This window comes from Notolabrus celidotus, chromosome 5 (assembly GCF_009762535.1).
Source record: "Notolabrus celidotus isolate fNotCel1 chromosome 5, fNotCel1.pri, whole genome shotgun sequence".
NCBI classification, from domain to species: Eukaryota; Metazoa; Chordata; class Actinopteri; order Labriformes; family Labridae; genus Notolabrus; species Notolabrus celidotus.
The window spans coordinates 20,277,489-20,296,084 of NC_048276.1; the positions used below are offsets into that span (position 1 = coordinate 20,277,489).

Genomic DNA, 18,596 nt, shown 5'->3' on the forward strand with positions numbered 1-18,596 from the left:
ACATACACCCACCACAGAGAGATTCTAACCCTACTCTCTATTATTAACACTGTAATCATACTATTGTTTTCATTCTGTTGATGTTATTATTGTTATTATTATTATTGTCATTTTTATTATTATTATTCATATATTTTCTTTCTTCTATACTTAAAAAAAATGATAAAGTTACACAGCTCTGTTAGTTTAACATTGAATCTTATTATTCTGTAATTGTTTGTAATTTTGTGTTTTATTTCTATTTAAGCTTTAGCATTGTCAACATATGTTTTCCATGCTAATAAAGCCCTTTGAATTGAATTGAATTGAATAACAAATTCTTATTCCCAGTGACGACCTGGCAAAAGGCACAGCCTTTTGAGGTGTAAAGGGTCAGGGATAACAGTAAGATTAAAGGTGACTCAAAAACAAAATAGATGTTTGCCCGCTGTAGAAATGATACAGCACCCTCTTTTAACCCTCACCCACCCAAGACTGTAAAAAAATGACAGATGAGAGAAAGCAAACTTGAAAAAAAAAAAGGGAAATCAAATTAGATGTATAGTTAAAGGGAAACAATACAAAACAAAGTAAAATAAAGTAAAGCTGATGGGACAGAGTAAGAAGGATGCTTAAATTGCTGTCTTCCAATGATTCTTCCACTGAGGGTCAGTTTGGCTCCAGAGACAGAAAACATGTGAAATGCATGTGAAATTTAGAGTTTGATATATTTTGAAGAAACCAGGAGATACACTCCTCAAGAAGTATTTCACCTTTTCTAACAATCACAATGAAATGAATTAATTGATCTGCTAGGATGTAGTCACAGGTGGGTTTTAGTGTGTTCTCTTCTTCTTCCAGTAGGTGTCACTCTAGTTCAGACTCTGTGCTGATCGCCCTTCTCATGAAAGCCTGAGAGCTGAACATTGATCTCACTCTCAGTCCAGCCAGATGGTGATGATGTACACACACCCTGTCAAGGGACTGCAAACATCTGATGGATGTCCTGAAATCTGTCACTGTGACGAACTTCTCCTCTGTATCAAACAGGGAGAGCTGTGAGTTTCTCAACTGATTTCTCCTGCTCTCTCTCTGTGTAGGTAGAGCAGAGACGAAGAAAAGTTTGCTAAGGATGCATGCACAAAGACTTCACCTAGTCAGAGGAGTGAGTTTGAGTTGTCCAATGTCTGTCACTACAAAGATAATGTCATCTAAAGTGTCGGACACTGACAAGCTTTGTTCTTCCTGGTAGTGAGACCCACAGGGCCTTAAATGACCTTTACCTACAGGGGTGTGAGAACTCTCTGAACCACGGGTAACTGGCTTCGATACAGTGGATGACAGCTCCCTCTGCTCTGAAACTACAGCAACAGATGATGCCCATACAGAAGAAGAAATACTCTTGGTATAGGTCACTTTAGTTGACCTCACATCTCTTTTAACATTTTTGTCACCTGCAGCAGGCTGTGTGCAAAATGACCGTTGTTGACATATAGTCAAAGTGGTGCATAACTCAGTTCTGCTATTTCTACTCCTTATCTAAACTAAATATTCTAGTGGGAGATGTTCACACCCTGATGTCAAACAAACTGTATGCATCTGTCAACAACCTTGTCCTGGAGTGAGACACCAAACCCTGAACCAGTTTACTCTCTGCAACTGGTTAAAACAGTTACACACCATTTAAAAATGTCATGCAACTAACCCAGCTGAGTAAAGTACAGTGTGTAATGCTCAGAGTAATTATAGTGTCATTGGAATTATCATGCTGGGAAGGGCAAAGCCTGCAGCAGATGTACCAGCTGTTGAAGGAAAAAATACTGAAACGTTACTGTTGATGAGAGAATGACCGAGGTCTCAAAAAGTCTGTTAATATCTGTACAGACTGAACAACCAATGAAGAATTGTATGGGTTGACAGAATACTTTAATCGATAACACAGATACATATTTTATCAGTAATAGCGTATAAAGTCAATTTTTGAGCTGGAAAGACACTATTTATAATTTAAGTTGATTGTTCACCAATCCACAAAAATAACCAGACACTGGAGTGTTAAAGCATACAAATAATCTAGAAACCCTAACATGTTGCATATATTCAACAAAAGTTGATCATAGGACTATCTCACTTCCTGTGCTTATGGACACTAAGCCTTATTCACCTTACTTACTCCTTAAAAAACATTGAATGATTATTTTTACTATGAAAAAACTGACAAAAAAGTCAGTGTCATTAATCGCACCATACTGAGAAGAAGTTTATGCATTTTAATGGGATGATCTAACCACAGAAGTGTTGCTAGAGAAGATATTTCACATCTATGCCAGTAAGAAAAAGAGGTAAGCCTTTCATTATCTTTAAATCCCAGGCAGTGATGTTCGGTAATGCTAAACATACGCTTATGTGCTCAAGTTGGGGTGTGTGGAAACATCTGGCTAAAACTGTGCAAAGTGCAAACATTCTTGTTTGTGTGGCCTTGTGTTTGCATCCCTAATGTTGCGTATATATGCCTCTCTGTGTGCATGATGAGCTGAAGGGGCTCAAGTAATTCTGGGTTGTTGGAAGGGGCAGATCCATGGGTGACCAGGGTGGCCTGGGCCCCAGTTGACCACCCAGAAATCCTAAAATCAACTATGTGAGCTGCACTACGACAAGCTACTACTAGCTTTCTTATATGTACTTTTTAAAATTATGATTTATCTTCATTAATCACAGCATCTACTAAGATAAATCACAATTTAAGTATTTGACTGAATGTCAGCACTCAAATTTTCTACATTGTCAGGTCACAGTTTGCTAAACTCTGATGCTCTGCTAAATGCACTACAGAGAGGGCTGAGAGTATTATGAACCATAAAGTTTGAGCATGCTCTGCTTAACTAATTTAATGATGACAAAAAAAGGTCACACAGATGCAGCACGAGGAAAATATCTACGCTGATATTGATACTCTTTTAGGAGGTCTAAAAAGATCACATCTTTCAGACTCCTGGGGCTTGTTTTACCTCCAGACTTATAGTCCTGGTGAAGTTCCATTGAGGCCATTTATTTGATCTTATATAGCTCCTGGTGGAACGAAAAAAGATTATACATAAGACTTTTCACTTATGCATCCCTGTACTCCATTAACAGATTTTTCTTACCCCATTGCAGGTACCAGCTCGTTCCACCTTGCTGAGTCCGGACAGGTCAGTCTTGAACACGTTCATCTTCTCAACCAAAGTTGTTAGAGCCGTCTCTGTGGCTTCTCCCACCTTCTCATACACTCCTTTGGCCTGCGAGAGAACAGACACACATCAACACACGTTGCTGAACTGTTTTTTCTATATTCTGAAGGTATTTTAAAGAAGCTGAGAGACAGTAAGCATGTGCAGATTGATCAAGTCATTAAATTCTTTAGGAAGATTCTAAAGAAGTGACTGCTTAAATCCCATAAACCGTCTCCTTTGTCAGACGTAATCGACCCTCTTCAAAATGCAGGCTGAGCGAATCAGCCTGTTATTCACTCCTGCCTCGTCGAATGTTGAGTCACACATGTAAAGTGTTTTTAAGTGTGTGCCCTTTGCTTGCTGAGATTTAGAGTAGGAGAGATGAAGAGGTAATGACGTACCACACATCGTTTGTTTGTGTGACTGAGAAAAGACATCAATAAAACACCTGGCTCCCCCTCCAGCACTTCTGCTCATTTAACCCCCTCTCACTCCCAGTTTAGCACATTTTGAGCCCACTCTCAGGCTCTCTATATAAAAAACGTTCAAAGAATGTGGCTAAACGACCGTTTAAGAGAGCAGAAACAGTTCGTCTGGAAAGATGCATAGGAGCTGAGAAGTGCCTCATCCCTCTCCTCAGCATGGTTACCATGATACCATGGTGATGACGAAGAGGTGAGAAAAGAAATCCAAACCAAGAGGAAAAGATCAGACTATGGAGTAAAATTAGCTCTGAATAGACAAAAAGAAGCTTCTCGGAGTGTGTGTCTGTGTGTGTGTGTCTGTGCGTATATGATATTTCCAAAGATTACAGTATACTATGTTTTTCAGATTGGTTGATTTAGAGCCTTAATCCTCCTCTGTCCTTTGTAACTTATACCTATTTACCTTATGCTAAGATGACTGAAAGTTAAGTCGAGCCAGCATTTGGTAACCACTGTCAATAGGCTTTAAAACTACCGTTTAGAAATCAATGGGTGACGTCAACGAGACACTAATACAGTCTATGACTATTACATTCAAGTAGAGTTTGACTACAGTTCTTCAGGAATCCAATCAACCCTTTTAAAAGAATAAATAAATACAATTTGAAATAATAGAATAAAGCACCAACTAGATATTCACCCAGACTGTATAAAAAGATGGACAACATCACAGCCCCCCAAAAGTGAAGACAAACATTTGGAGCTCAAGCACAAAAGAACATAATTAAAATGACAAATTTAATAAAACAGAAAAGGAAAATTAGAAATATATTAAAAATAAAATTAAAATTTGCATTTAAAGTGAGTTAAAATGAGCTAAAATAGGAAGGCAGTGGCAAATAAAAATGTCTTAGTCTTTGATTTAAAAGAGGTGAGAGTTGGAGCGGACCTACAGCTTTCAGGGAGTGTATTCCAGATATGTGGTGCATAATGACTAAATGCTGCTTCACCATGTTTCACTCTGACTCTAGGGACTGAAAGCAGACCAGTACCTGATGACCTCAGAGGTCCAGATGGTTCATACAGTAGCAGCAGATCAGCAATGTATTTTGGGCCTAAACCATTCAGTGCTTTATAAACCATCCAGGATTTTAAAGTCTATTCTCTGACAGACAGGAAGCCAGTGTAGGGATCTAAGAACTGGAGTAATGTGGTCTACTTTTCGGTCCTTGTGAGGACTTGAGCAGCAGCATTCTGTATGAGCTGCAGCCATCTGATGGACTTTTTAGGGGGTCCTATAAAGACCCCATTATAGTAGTCTAGTCTTCTAAAGATAAATGCATGGATGAGTTTTTCTGCATCCTGCTGAGACATAAGTCCTTTAATCCTTGATATATTCGTAAGGTGATAGTAGGCGGACTTGTAAGTGTCTTAATCTGGCTGCTGAAATCAAAGTCTGAGTCTATGACTACACCAAGGTTTCTGGCTTGGTTTGAACATTTCATCTGAGCAGATTGGAGCTGAGCAGTAACCTTTAACCTTTCTTCCTTGGCTCCAAAAACAATCATTTCAGTTTTTCTTTGTTTAACTGAAGAAAGTTCTGGCTTGTCCAGTCATTGATTTGTTCAATGCATTTACTCAGCATTTGTATGGGACTATAATCCCCTGGTGATATGGTGATGTAAATGTGTAGACACGTTGTCCATCTTTACATGCAGTAAATTAACATTACCAAAAAAATAACTCCCTAATACCCTAATAATGGACGAAGGGGAAATTGTTATACTTATAAGATCAACTATAAAGAGTGTGTATGTGTGTGTGTGTGTTTTTGTGTTAATGACCTCATTGTAGTCCAGTGAGGAGTCATTGCACATGGAGCACACAGTGGCCAGCTCCAGAAGTCCATCATAGTCGCCACACTGCACCGGCCTGTCTCCTTTCAGTCTGTAAAAGACAAAATGCACACACATACGTTAGCACACACACATATGCATGTCACTCACAAAAGTGATACACGAGGGAAACACTTCGCAGTCAGCTACACCTCAGATACAGTAACCTCATCCATATTTATGAGTGTGGAAGACATTCAGTCGTTCAGCATTCAGAAGTTGAGCGAAGAAATAGTGCCTGTACTGTAGTAAACAGTGCATCTGTGTGTGAGTGTGTGTGTGTGTGTGTCCCTGACAAGCAGTGCTGATTGCATGACAACCATGGATCCCTTCCCAGTACAGACTGCAACGGTTGCTAGCGAGGCTCCCACTCACTAACCCACACTCTGCTGTTATGAAATCGACAGGTTCATGCAGAGTCACTCAGCAAACAGCAAAATAAACAACATGTGTACACAATGAACCCTCTCCTACCTGATGACTGGCCTCCTACCCATAATCCTACACAAATGCATGCTCACTGAGAAACAACAAAGAGCGTGCAGCTGAAAATCCTGACAAGTAAAGAATGTTTAAACCTTTTGTTCACTTTTTCTGAACAAGTTCACACTTCAAAACTTTCATAACAAAGAGGGTGTGATGCAACAGGAATACAAGTGCAGCTGAAGTGTAATGGTTTTATGAAAGTACTATTAATGTATCTTTTTCTATTCATATGCAAGATAATTAACCTGGGTAACTAATTATTTCTGTTTCTGCTGGAATTGCCATAGAAACGCAAGAAGCACAGCAGGGACATGTTATTGGGTATCATTAGCACTGATGGAACAAATCTTGGACCTTCATTTACTTAATAGTTTGCCTGAGTACATCTATTTATATAAAATATCATCCCTTAAGGTAAAACTGTGTGGAATTTCACCAGAAATACAGAAAGCAAAAAAGAGAGAGATGCAATCAAACTGGATCTTTTAGAAATATAATGTTTCATGGTAGATAATTCTCCCAAATTAAAGTAATATATGTTGAAAGTGCAACACTCACATTTGTCCCTCAGGGGCATACGTAGAACCTGTTATGGAGAACTCGTGAAGGTTGCAGTTTGAGTCTTCCACCTTGTCTGTGACGAACATCTGAGGAGGAGAGAAAAACACACACAGAGGCAGAACGATGAGCTGATTCGCCAGTACAGAGCAGTAATGACTGATCACATGCATTTAGGATTAATACTCTACAACCTTTTTAGGCCCTTGATTATTTTCTCTATTAAAGCTTGACCTTTGGGTAAGCATCAATATTTTCTGTCCTAGTCTTAATCTTGAAGTCTGAGTTTTACAAAATACATGTATAGCACATTATAATTAGGATCTACAACAAAATGATGTGCAGGGTATCTGGAATACTATATAAACCATCATACATACAAAATCACACTTTGAGTTGTGTTTTTTTTCTATAATATAACATATTAGTACATATTGAAGTGAGTAGTTTTAAACTATTTGTGAAACAGACTGAAATTAACAATGACACCTCTTTGTGACTCACAAATCCAAACAAAACCATAACCAACTAGATTGACAATTTCCATATTGTAATTTTTAATGCCTTTAACCTCTATGAAGGGGTAAGAATCAGACAAGGTGATTTAAAGCATGCAGTTTTTTGTTTTGTTTTTTGATTTACCACAATTAATATTGACAGTCGTTGATGCATTTCAGTGTTAACATAACAAAGGATTTTTTTATCAGAAAAAACTTTTTCAACTATAAAGGACATTTTTTTCTAAAGTTTTAAGAAGTGCTGTTTTGTCCACAGGGGGCGACATAATGGATACAAACAGAAGCAAGTTGCAAGTTACTTTTATTACCTGAAAAAGGCAATCTACTAAACACGATTAGGTAACATTAGACACTATAAGCTCCCAGAGCAAAACAGTGCAGCATAAAGATATTCACTGAATAAATACAATTTAGCAAGTGTGTATTGTTGCATTAAATTCAACTTTTCAATGCTTCCTTTGTTTCTATTTTAAAGTTGCATTCATTCAAACCTCGATTTATAGTTCAAGATGTTCATTATCAATCTTCCATTATTTCTGAACTAGTTGTAATGGGCATGTCAGGTGTGTCGTCACCTCTTTGAGTTGTACTTATTATTCAAAGACTCTTCCAGAAAAAAAGTGAAGCTTGCATACTGTGTAAATCAAGCCACAACATCTGATGTTGAACAAAGAAGCTAATGGGGAAGTGTGAAATAACTGCAGTTCCTCCAGTGTCCAATCGCAGCTGGTTTTAAAACCCCAGGAATCCCCATGAGGTTCCATGTTAAATACCTCACTTAATATCAGATGTGAACAAGTTACAGCCTGGTACAAAAAACATATCTGCATAAATCAGTACTTCATTTGCAATAACTGTACTATGGGTATTCTTGTAACTCGTTCATTTTCACTATTATAAAAGTGAAGCAGAATTAGGGGCGTGGCTAATTTGACTGACAGGTGGGCATGATGAGGATGTTCGGCAGGCGGCAGGCTCAGACTTCAACTCCACCCCTTTGCCTGTTTGCTCTATGTTAGAAAGTTGGATTCAGCATTTCCAATATGGCAATCCTCATCTTTGAGCTTACCCCTCTTCAAAGAGACAACACCCATGTTTTTAAAAGTCCATGGTGTAAATACTAAGAAGCAAAATGCTGCTAAGCCAAAGGCCCCTGATTCTTTTCTTACTTCTTGACATATTCTGCACAAATAAAAGGTTGCGAGGCATTACGGAACAAGTAGAAGCTTCAAACAACAAGTACTTCACAAGCTGGAAAACAGTCACTGGAGAGGTAGAGGTCAAACAGCCACTAAGAGTCAGGATATCCCCCCCCCCCCCCCCCTCACTATTATTTTGTGCAGCAACCACTGTATAGTAATGCATCTTTCCGGTTACAGTTTCTAAACACGCAGACCACAAGGGATTTGTACTGCTTACATGTCTGAATGTAAAGCTTCAGCAGTCACTCAAACAGCCACGCACGCTCCATTAAACCGCAGGAAAACAAAGAACAAGTCAGAGATAGTTTGAGAGGGAGCTGGAGTCCCAGAGCTGTCCGAGGATCTGCTTTGTTGGCAAATCTTCTTCATGAAATTCCCCCAGGAGGAGTAGTTCATGATGCACTGCTAATACTAATTTATTGATGAAAACAAGGAGGGAGTGCTGTGACTGGTGGCTCATAAGAATGAGAAACACCATTATCCCACAATGGCAAACGCACAGAGGGAAAACACCCCTTTGACCCGTTTAAACTCTATCTGAGACCAAATTAAATCTGATTGACTGAAGAATTAATGAAGCAGCTACTTGGTTAAACCCCCTTTGATTCTTCTGTCAGTCTTTCTGTAGCTGACTGACCATCAGTTTAAAAAAAACAGATAATCAATGGCAGACTTCAGATAAGACGCAGCTACACTATGCCCAGTTGCGGTTCTGGGTAGGGGCCAACAGGGGCCAGTGCCCCTGTAAAACTGAACCTGGACCCCCCTGTGGCCCCCCCTCCACACCAAACAAATGTTTTCAATAAAAAAAGCTTCGGTAGAACACATGCGTGTGGCACTTGGTTCCAGTCCCTTAGAGCGCTAAGGGACTCATGTTGAGTGTAAACAGCCAAACAGCTGCTGTCAGTCTGCATTTTGATATAGTACACAGTAGTATATATGTCTAGTATATAGGGATGCACTGATGTTTTGCCAGTTTGTTCTCAGCCGGTCCTCGCCCTTCTCAGTCTCTTTTGTCAGGGTTGAATGTGTCCCTCTGACAACACCCTTGGCCCCAGCCTGGCCCCCCAGTAAAACTGGTCTAGAACCGCCACTGGCTGTGCCCGCCTGTCAGTCAAGTCAGCCACGCCCTTAATGATGTGTAATTATGCAAAACATGTAGCCATGTAACATGTAATGTCTTCAGAACAAACTGGTTAGAAAAACATCACCTTCTGTACAGTGTGTATGAACAGAGAAATGGACTTTCAATGGGCTGTCCAATCAGGGCTTTTAGAGCCTGTCTCAAGTGGACACTCAAGGAACTGTACATTTTAGCACTTTTACATTGGCTTATGTTTTACACTGTAGGTTGCTGCTTAAAAACAATCCATACATAAAAATCAGACAAGTTTTGGATCAGTTTAACCTTTTGTACTGTTTTAAATCCCTTTTGTGGAACCTTTAGATGAAGACTTAAAATTGAAGTAGTCCTTCTCACACAGAAAAAGCAAGATTTTGCCAAGCTTTCATCAAGTCAATGCTTTTGATTTTGGCTGCACTGTAAACAACAGCCTCTAATCTGTTAAACATCTGACTAAGTAGTTACTCACTGTATGTCTGATGTGGTATTTAACTATACTTGTTTTTAACAGCAGTAATCAAAGCTGCTGTCCAGTCAAACATGATCAAGTAATTTCTAAGTTACTTTTAGTTCAAAGGGCCAAATTGTGAATTACTCAGTCCTGTCTGCTTTATAAATCCACTTTCAAACATAATCAAAATAAAATCTTAGTGACAACAAAAGCACCATGCTTTGACGTGTCTGCTCCACTTTCCTCTTTCAAAATCTACACTGACAACTCAGGGACACAGTCATTTCCACAAAAGCTCACATACAGCAAGGCTGGGGGAACAAAATAAGCCTGTCCTTTCATCTGAGGTCAGTTTTCCCTCACTATCTAATCCGCTGCAGTCTCCAAGGAAACAAGGCACAGTGTGATCCATGTGAGGCGGCAGTAGTGGCACAAGTTTGTGTTCCTACAGTTAGCTCTATTTGAGCTTATGTGGGGATTAATGAGGAGTAACCCTCTTAATGTGTGTGCACTTCTATTCCAGTTTGTGTGTATTTGTGGAGGGCGAAAGGGGGAAGTGCATAGTCACTGTCAGTAGGAAACAGAGGGGAATCCCTGGAAATCCTGTGGATATATGGGGCAACCCCTGAGGCAGGGGGGACACATGGAGCAGCGCAAAGAATAATCACAGATGTCTAAGCCTGGGTAAACATTAATGTGGGGAATTCAAATATTTCTGCATAAAACAGAGGTCCATGCATGAAATGGAAAGAGTTAAGCAACAACCAGAATTACTATCTCCAGGAAACACCATGATGAAAAAAAACTGCAAAGCGGAAGTTTGATTTTCTTTGTATGAGTGTGTGCCTGCCCCTTATCTCCCTCCAGAGAGCAGAGAGCAGCCGGCCAGGGAGTAAAGAGGGAAGCAGAAGGTCAATATTTACTCGCGTCAGCCTGCCTCGCTCTTTTTTTCGTCTGAGAGGATTTCAGGGTTGCAGTGAGATCACTGCTCCATGTCCCTCCTGCAAAAGGGAACTCCCTGCTGCTACGCATTAATCACACACACATACACACACATGCTACAAGTCGAGTCAACTCAGGGCAAAGAGGAGGGAGGAGCTTTACTGTGAAGTGCTTGAATACAAATGTGCTGTGTAGAAAATGCAGTCCTCTGGTGCTAACAGCATTCTTTCAAAACAGCAAATGCATTCTCAGAGAAAAAGAAAGCATGAAGAAGATTTCACAGTATTTCTTCTGTTTTTTCTGGATTGTAGACTTAAATGACTATCAGCTCCTGCAGCGACAGTCTTTTCAATATCAACACCACATGTGATTAAAAACTATGACTTGGACTTGACTATGAAGATGCAACAGTAAAAGTGGGATTACACGGAAAACTGTAAAGTCATTCTTACTGAGTATGATCATCTACAATAATCACATCATAGAAGACTGATATGTTTCCAACCAAGATATTGTCTAAATCACATTTCATATTGTTATCACAATACAGTAGTGTTGTTGCACAAGTCTTATTTTTAGGATATCTGGCAATACTCTTATTTTGTTGGTTTACTGTAAAGCTTGGGATGTGTTTTTATTAGATTAACAGTAGGGAAGTAAAGATTCACAGATCCAAACTGGTAACCACTCTTAAAGATCTGAGTGCACCAGCCTGCGGCACTGTGGATCGGTGCAGTTGCCATACAAACTAATGGCCCGGTTACAAAGCTGTGAACTGGTTTACTGAAATGTTGGTGCGTTTTTCTGCTGACAATGCTCAGGGTCTTCAATCTCCCCAAACTGAAGCATTGACCATTTCCATTTGAGAGTCACGTGAGCTCAGATGGCTCCCATTTCATCAATTCATCAATTTAAGATCAGACAGAGATATTAAGTTGGACCCTGTCAAAATCATACTATATCTGAATAATAATGTAGGATGGTTTCACTGCTGTGGATTCCAGAGTTTGTGTTGATATGTACTACTATAAAGTTTATCCTAATGGGTCTGAGTGCCCCCACTATCAGCTTTGGTCATAAGTTCTGCTTGCATAAAAATAGAATAAATTACTTTAGGAAACAAAGGCACTGTAAAAAAAAAAGATGTGCTGTGATTTCTGTAACTTTTCAAGTAAGCAAACTGTCAAGAAAATGATTAGAATATTTTACCTCTGTTAGATAAGAATAGCCAAAGATAGACAGAAAATGTGGGCAAAAGAGAGAGAAGGGACTGAGTGCAGCAGAGTGTCGGGTTTGCGGTGATAAGGACTCAGACTTAATGAAACACACTATCAGGTTAGCTACTGTGGCACCCACACAAAATGATTATCATCTGCCACTTCCACTGAACACTGACTTTCAATTAATTTTCTAAATGAGTAAAAAGCAATTAAAGAAATAACTGCTGGATTTAGGTTTATATGACTTAACATTTATTTCTAGAAAGTTATTCTTTGCTGCTTCTTTTGACCCACAGCTGCTTGTTGATGGATAGAGCTTCATGCTGCTGCTGCTACTACTACTGCCGAAGGTGCTTTCTCTGTTTGTGACTGTTTAGGCTAAATGCATATTAGATTCTTAGGCCTAATCGAATTGGGTCTCTCTGTTTTAAAAATAATTAATACAAATGCATGTAAGGTTCAGGGAGCTTTTCTTTTCTTTAAAACAATGTTTTGTGATTAATGTGTGACTATTCCAAGATTTTAACAGCTCTAATTTTTCTTTCAGCAATCAAAACTAGTGCATAACATCTAAATTATTATTGTCATCTCTCCATTCGTAATGATCTCTCTCCTGTGATACCAATGAGATTTGAACATCACCCAGGAGCTTCCCTGCATATACTGGCAGGTAACCTGTGAGATCATTAGCAAAGGTGAGAGGTGAGATGGAGGATGTAAGGACAAGAGGTGTTAACTGATTAGGTGTGTGTGCATGTGTGTGCATGTGTGTGGAGTTTTAGACAGGAGCCAAGACAAACAGCAGCTCTGGCATTTACTCTGTGCCTGGAGCAGAGACTCTAAGCAAGCAAAACACACACACACACACTGAAAGAAAAAGGAAAGGGCGAGGCTATTTGCTGGAAAAATTACTCATGAATAGTTTTGGATAAGATCTTTCTGTGTCTGTTGTCCAAGTTAAATATAACCCATTTACATGCTAAATCTTGCAGGATATTTCAGGATATAGTGTTCATAAGGACAGAATATAATAGGGCAGGCTGCACAGGTAAATTGTGGTTGGATGATAAACAAACACACACCCTCCTGTCCCTCCTGAAAATGCATTGACAGACAAAATTTCTCCTATATAATTTGGAGCAAATCACTATATACCGGTAGGATACGAGAAAGACCAGATTCAGTTCAGTTGTTGTCCTTCTTCAGTGAGCTTCGGTGTATAAACACTTCATATGGAGAATGAAAGCAGACAAAATGCAATCCGACGTAATGACAACCCAGCTCCAATCTGTAGTAACCTCGCAACAATTTATGCATCTCTATAAAACAGATATCTGCAGTCAAGTGCAGCTAACAATCTGTTTTTGATCCACAGTTTCCACTTGAGCTACAAAAAGCTTCACACTGTGTAGTAACAGCCAAGCAGCATTTTGATTTCCTGACTTCATGGAATGCATCAGGAAGGTTCAATCACATTATATTCAACAAAAAAGCATTTTAGAAGTGTGATTCTTCTCCTCTTGAGGAAAGACCTGTGATATTTCAGATTTCACAGCTTGAGAATGTTTACTGCAAGTACATCACAAAAATATTGATGACTTTTTGGTTCAAACTGTTGATGTAAGCCTTTGTGAATTACCATTTATAGTGAAGCTGAGACTCAACAGACATAGTGAAGGTGCCAATCAGGGGATGTAATGAATCAAGAAATTATGGCATTTATTTAGCTGTTATATCATGGTTGCATTTCAAAGTCTAAATTTCACTTTAAAACAAAGCAGGGCACAGAAAGGGAAGTCATTACTTGCTAGAAAGTGGCTGCACCAGAAGGCTTGAAAAAGTAGACCTTCATTCCCAGGGTTATTTATTGCTATATGACAAGGCCACAGGGTTCTGGGGGATTGATATACAGTCAGGTCCATAAATATTGGGACATCGACACAATTCTCATCTTTTTGGCTCTATATACCACCACAATGGATTTGAAATTAAGCCGACAAGATGTGCTTTAACTGCAGACTTTCAGCTTTAAGTTGAGGGTATTTACATCCAAATCAGGTGAACGCTGTAGAAATTACAACAGTTTCTTTCTGTGCCTCCCACTTTCTAAGAGACCAAAAGTAATGAGACAAACTAAACAATCATAAATCAAATGTTATGCAATGGCCAAGTCAATCACCTGACCTGAATCTGATTGAGCATGCATTTCACTTGCTTAAGAGAAAACTGAAGGGAGAATACCCCAAGAACAAGTAGGAACTGAAAACAGTTGCAGTAAAGGCCTGGCAGAGAATCACCAGGGATGAAACCCAGCGTCTGGTGATGTCTATGTGTTCCAGACTTCAGGCTGTAAAAGACTGCAAAGGATTTGCAACCAAGTATTAAAAAGTGAAAGTCTGATTTATGATTGTTTAGTTTGTCTCATTACTTTTGGTCCCTTAAAAAGTGGGAGGCACATATAGAAACTGTTGTAATTTCTACAGTGTTACCTTGATTTGGATGTACAAACCCCTTAAATTAAAGCTGAAAGTCTGCAGTTAAACAACAACAACATGTTTGTTTTTATTTCAAATCCATTGTGGTGGTGTATAGAGCCCAAAAGATGAGAATTGTGTCAATGTCCCAATATTTAGGGACCCGACTGTAGATCTAGTGATGCTGTTGTTTTAAAGGCTTTTTAGCTGCTATTAAGCCAACCTGGTTAAGAAAAAGCCTCTCGCACATGAGGTTTTTCCTGCTGTTTTGAAGACAGAATCACATTTGAGAAGAATTCAATTTAGCAGTTCCCTTTTTTTAAGTGATAAGGAGTCAGCACAGGGGGAAATATGTGTAATTCAGTAGTTTATGTTTAAACAGTAAAATTAGGTTAGAAAAAAAGTGAGATTCAAATCACAAGGAAGAAATTATCTACAACGTCAATCTGTAGGAAACACCGACTGTATTGTATTCATTAAGTTGGTATTACATTTTGGAAACCTTCCCTGTTTATGTTTGAGCTGATCTGATCTAGTGATATGGCTCTGGGAGCTGCTGGGTCATGCCAGCCTGTACTACTCCACCATCAGCTATCTCAGACCTGCCAGACAAGAGGTAAACAAGGACTTTCTATTCCTCTTTAAGCCCTACTTGAATTAAAAGGTAGAAAGAAAAACACAAGAGAGAGAGAGAGGGAGAGAGAGAGGGAGAGAGAGAGAGAGAGAGAGAGAGAGAGAGAGAGAGAGAGAGAGAGAGAGAGAGAGATCTCAGAAAACCATTTATAGAATTAACTCTGTCGCAATTTTTCAGAGGAAATTCCCTGCAGGTTTTAACTAAATGTCAATCAAATGACAGAATGTTGGTATCAAACATTTACTTTAATTTCCTGAGCCAATTGAACTGAGTTACTGGAGTAGAAAAATCTGTCTGTCTATATCACCCACAGTAACTTTTTCATATCTAGTCTAAAAGGTATTTTTCATTTCTACTCACTCTACAGACGGACATCTGGTTGGTGGTGAGGGTCCCTGTCTTGTCGGAGCAGATAACAGACGTACAGCCCAGGGTCTCGACTGATGGCAGGCTGCGTACGATGGCATTCTTCTTGGCCATTCGTCTTGTCCCCAGGGCCAGACAGGTGGTGATGACTGCAGGTAGGCCCTCTGGAATAGCAGCCACAGCTAATGCCACAGCAATCTTGAAGTAATAGATTGCCCCTCTAACCCAGGAGCCGCCGTGAACCGGGTCCCCAAAGTGTCCGATGTTGATGACCCACACAGCGATGCAGATCAGGGAGATGACCTTTGAGAGCTGCTGGCCAAACTCATCTAGCTTCTGCTGCAGCGGCGTCTTCTCTTGCTCTGTAGCAGCCATCTGGTTACGGATTTTACCAATCTCTGTGGAAACACCGGTGGCGACAACAATACCAATAGCTCTGCCTGCAGCGATGTTTGTGCCCTGTGGGAAAAAGGAAGAAAGAGAGAGGAATTGGTGCTGGGAAGTGAAGCAGGAAATTAAAAAGAGAAATTCAATACCAAAGGAAATTCATCCTTCTGAACAAACGATGTATTCAATAGTGTCAAGACAATTGCAATCCAATTCAATCCCCTTTGATGTAGAACATTTAAGAACAACAAAGATTGCCGAAGAGCTGCCCGGTACATTAAAGTATGAAAAAATGAAAGGCACATGAAACATATAAAAGCCCACAAACACATCAAATATACAGTCATTAAGAAAGCAAACAAATTACCACACAACTCTTTTGCTGCATTTAAAGTCGATTTGGTTTACAATATGGAGGGTGGCTTGTGCCACAGTTTGGGGGTCACTGTTGAAAAGGGATGCTCTTCCTTTGATTTCAGCAAAGTCTTGGGAACAACAAGAAGAAACTAACAGCAAACCTCAAAGGCTCGAGTGGGTATGGACATGAGGTCAGAGATGTACTGATGAGCTAAGTCATTTGGAGATTTAAAAATAAATAACTTAAACCCTGAGACGAATAGGGAACCAGAGGACATCTCAACAAAGATCAGAGGAGAGTTTCCATCAAAATGTAAAATGCATGGTGTGTATCTTCAGTTTAAGGGCCAAATACACGCCCCTACACAGATCACACTTTAAGTAAAGAAATAAAGGCAGCAGACACATGACTCAGCCAGCTCCAGGGGGATACACTTACAGAAAACAGCATGTTCTTCTTGTCTTGGTTGACGGCTCTGGGGTCAGGGACAGGGTCGGTGTGCTTGATGACAGACACAGACTCCCCTAAAGGAAAGATTGTACCAGAGAAGTGAACAAGATTAGTGTGGAAGGGCGACAATAGAATAACACTGGTATTTTTCAACAATGACTTAGCTGAACAAAGTTACACTCTCAGTTTAAAGGGTAGAGGATCACAGACATTATTACAGAAACTAAAGCTACTCATAACCTCAGGCCTTTTTGGTTCAGACAATAAAGAAACAAGAGCGCAAAATCTTTCTGGATGATGTGAAAGTCTGGAACCAGAGAGATTTGGTGTCTGATATGAGAGGAGAAATACCTGTGAGGATGGACTGGTCTACTCGCAGCGTGGTGGACTTTATGGAGGTCACTCTGATGTCAGCAGGCACTTTGTCACCAACTACCAAACAACACACAAACAAAAAAGAACTATAAATCATGATACAATCACAAATGTAACCATCTCAGCTATGCAAAGCTGAATTTAGCCAGAGGGTTACTGCTTACCACATTGTATGCTCCAGATACATTTGCTTATATACTGATGTTTAGAAAATGTCATGTTGATAACATTCACTACCTTGGTTTAGCCAGTCAGCATCCCAACATTTACACAGCAATACGCTTAAAGTACTGATAAGAATACATTATTCTGTCTCCTACCATGAGGAAAATCAAGGAACACCATCAAGTCATTCCGGTGAGTCACTACAGGGAAATGGATAGAGAGGAAGCCGGAGAGAATGGGGAATGACACACTGGAAAAGGGCCTCAGTTTGGAATCAAACCCAGGCTGCCTGCTTGAGGACTAAAGCCTCTGTACATGGGGTGCACGACTTAACCACAAGGTCCACCTGGTGATCCATTATCTTCCATGTTTTGCCTTGACAACAATTAGCAGTGAAAGTAACAGCAAACATACAGTTTATTTAAGTATTCATCTTGCTTGTTATTTTTTCATCAAATCTTACTTATGTTAGTCGCTCTTTATTTTTTTACATTTGTTCCATTTTTCCCCTCAAGTTTCTAAGACATGAACCCAATTTGAAAAACCTTGATAGCTTTGTGCCCAAAGCTACCAACTAATCAACACCACCAAGTCTTCTTCATGTGGTTGCTTTGGACATGATTCAATAAACATCTTGTCATGTTGAGTATGTGCAGACTTATCTTCTTGTTCTTGCTGATGCATGTGATTACCCTGCACCATGATAACCACCCCTTTTTCAGAATTTCAACACACCATAAACACATGACCATTTCACACTGATGTCACGCTCAGGGTGTAAAGCTCATGGGACAGTTGAAACAGAACATGAGGGCATATATCAGTGTAAAAACAACATATTTGAGAACCAATTAGCTAACATTAAGGAAAAGCTGAGGTTTCCATTTACCACTATCCAGTTGATATAACATAAAATAATCTTAGCTTGCATTATGTGAGCTAAGAATTTTTGCCATTCCTTTTGAGATAACACTTCAGCGATAACATCAACTTTGTCACTTCCTACCTTCAGCTATATTCATAGCAACTGCCAATAAACACAAATGTTTGAACAGCAACTCCTTTGGCTCAACAATGTACTGTGTTTTTTTCAAGTGATGTTTTTTATGGCCTCTTAACTTTGAATTATTGATTGATTGTATAAATCCTTTACTCAGGGTTTACTGTATCAATACACTTTTAATGCTGAGTGTAACTCAGTGATCACCTGCACTTCCTAGCTGATGTACTTTTATGTTAGCTGGCAAGATTACGTTAGCTAGGAAGAGGCTTAAAGCTACTAGTGCTGAGTTAGTTGAATCACAGCATTTGCTGTTGTATAATTGTTTACTCCATTTAGGTCCCGACTTCACTATTCATGTTTTTGTTTTGTGTAA

At 39.5% G+C, this 18,596-nt stretch overlaps 1 protein-coding gene across 1 annotated transcript in view; it reads right to left on the reverse strand.

Moving 5' to 3' along the window:
• The window catches only part of atp2a3 (ATPase sarcoplasmic/endoplasmic reticulum Ca2+ transporting 3), a 73,479-nt gene that overhangs the window by 17,317 nt on the left and 37,566 nt on the right, over positions 1-18,596 (reverse strand). Inside the window, exons 6-11 of the mRNA XM_034683094.1 lie at positions 17,032-17,112; positions 16,669-16,754; positions 15,480-15,944; positions 6,556-6,644; positions 5,461-5,563; positions 3,126-3,257 (exon numbers count right to left, since the gene is read on the reverse strand). Of these exons, the coding sequence (XP_034538985.1) occupies positions 3,126-3,257; positions 5,461-5,563; positions 6,556-6,644; positions 15,480-15,944; positions 16,669-16,754; positions 17,032-17,112 (956 nt within the window). The remainder of the gene's footprint in view (positions 1-3,125; positions 3,258-5,460; positions 5,564-6,555; positions 6,645-15,479; positions 15,945-16,668; positions 16,755-17,031; positions 17,113-18,596) is intronic.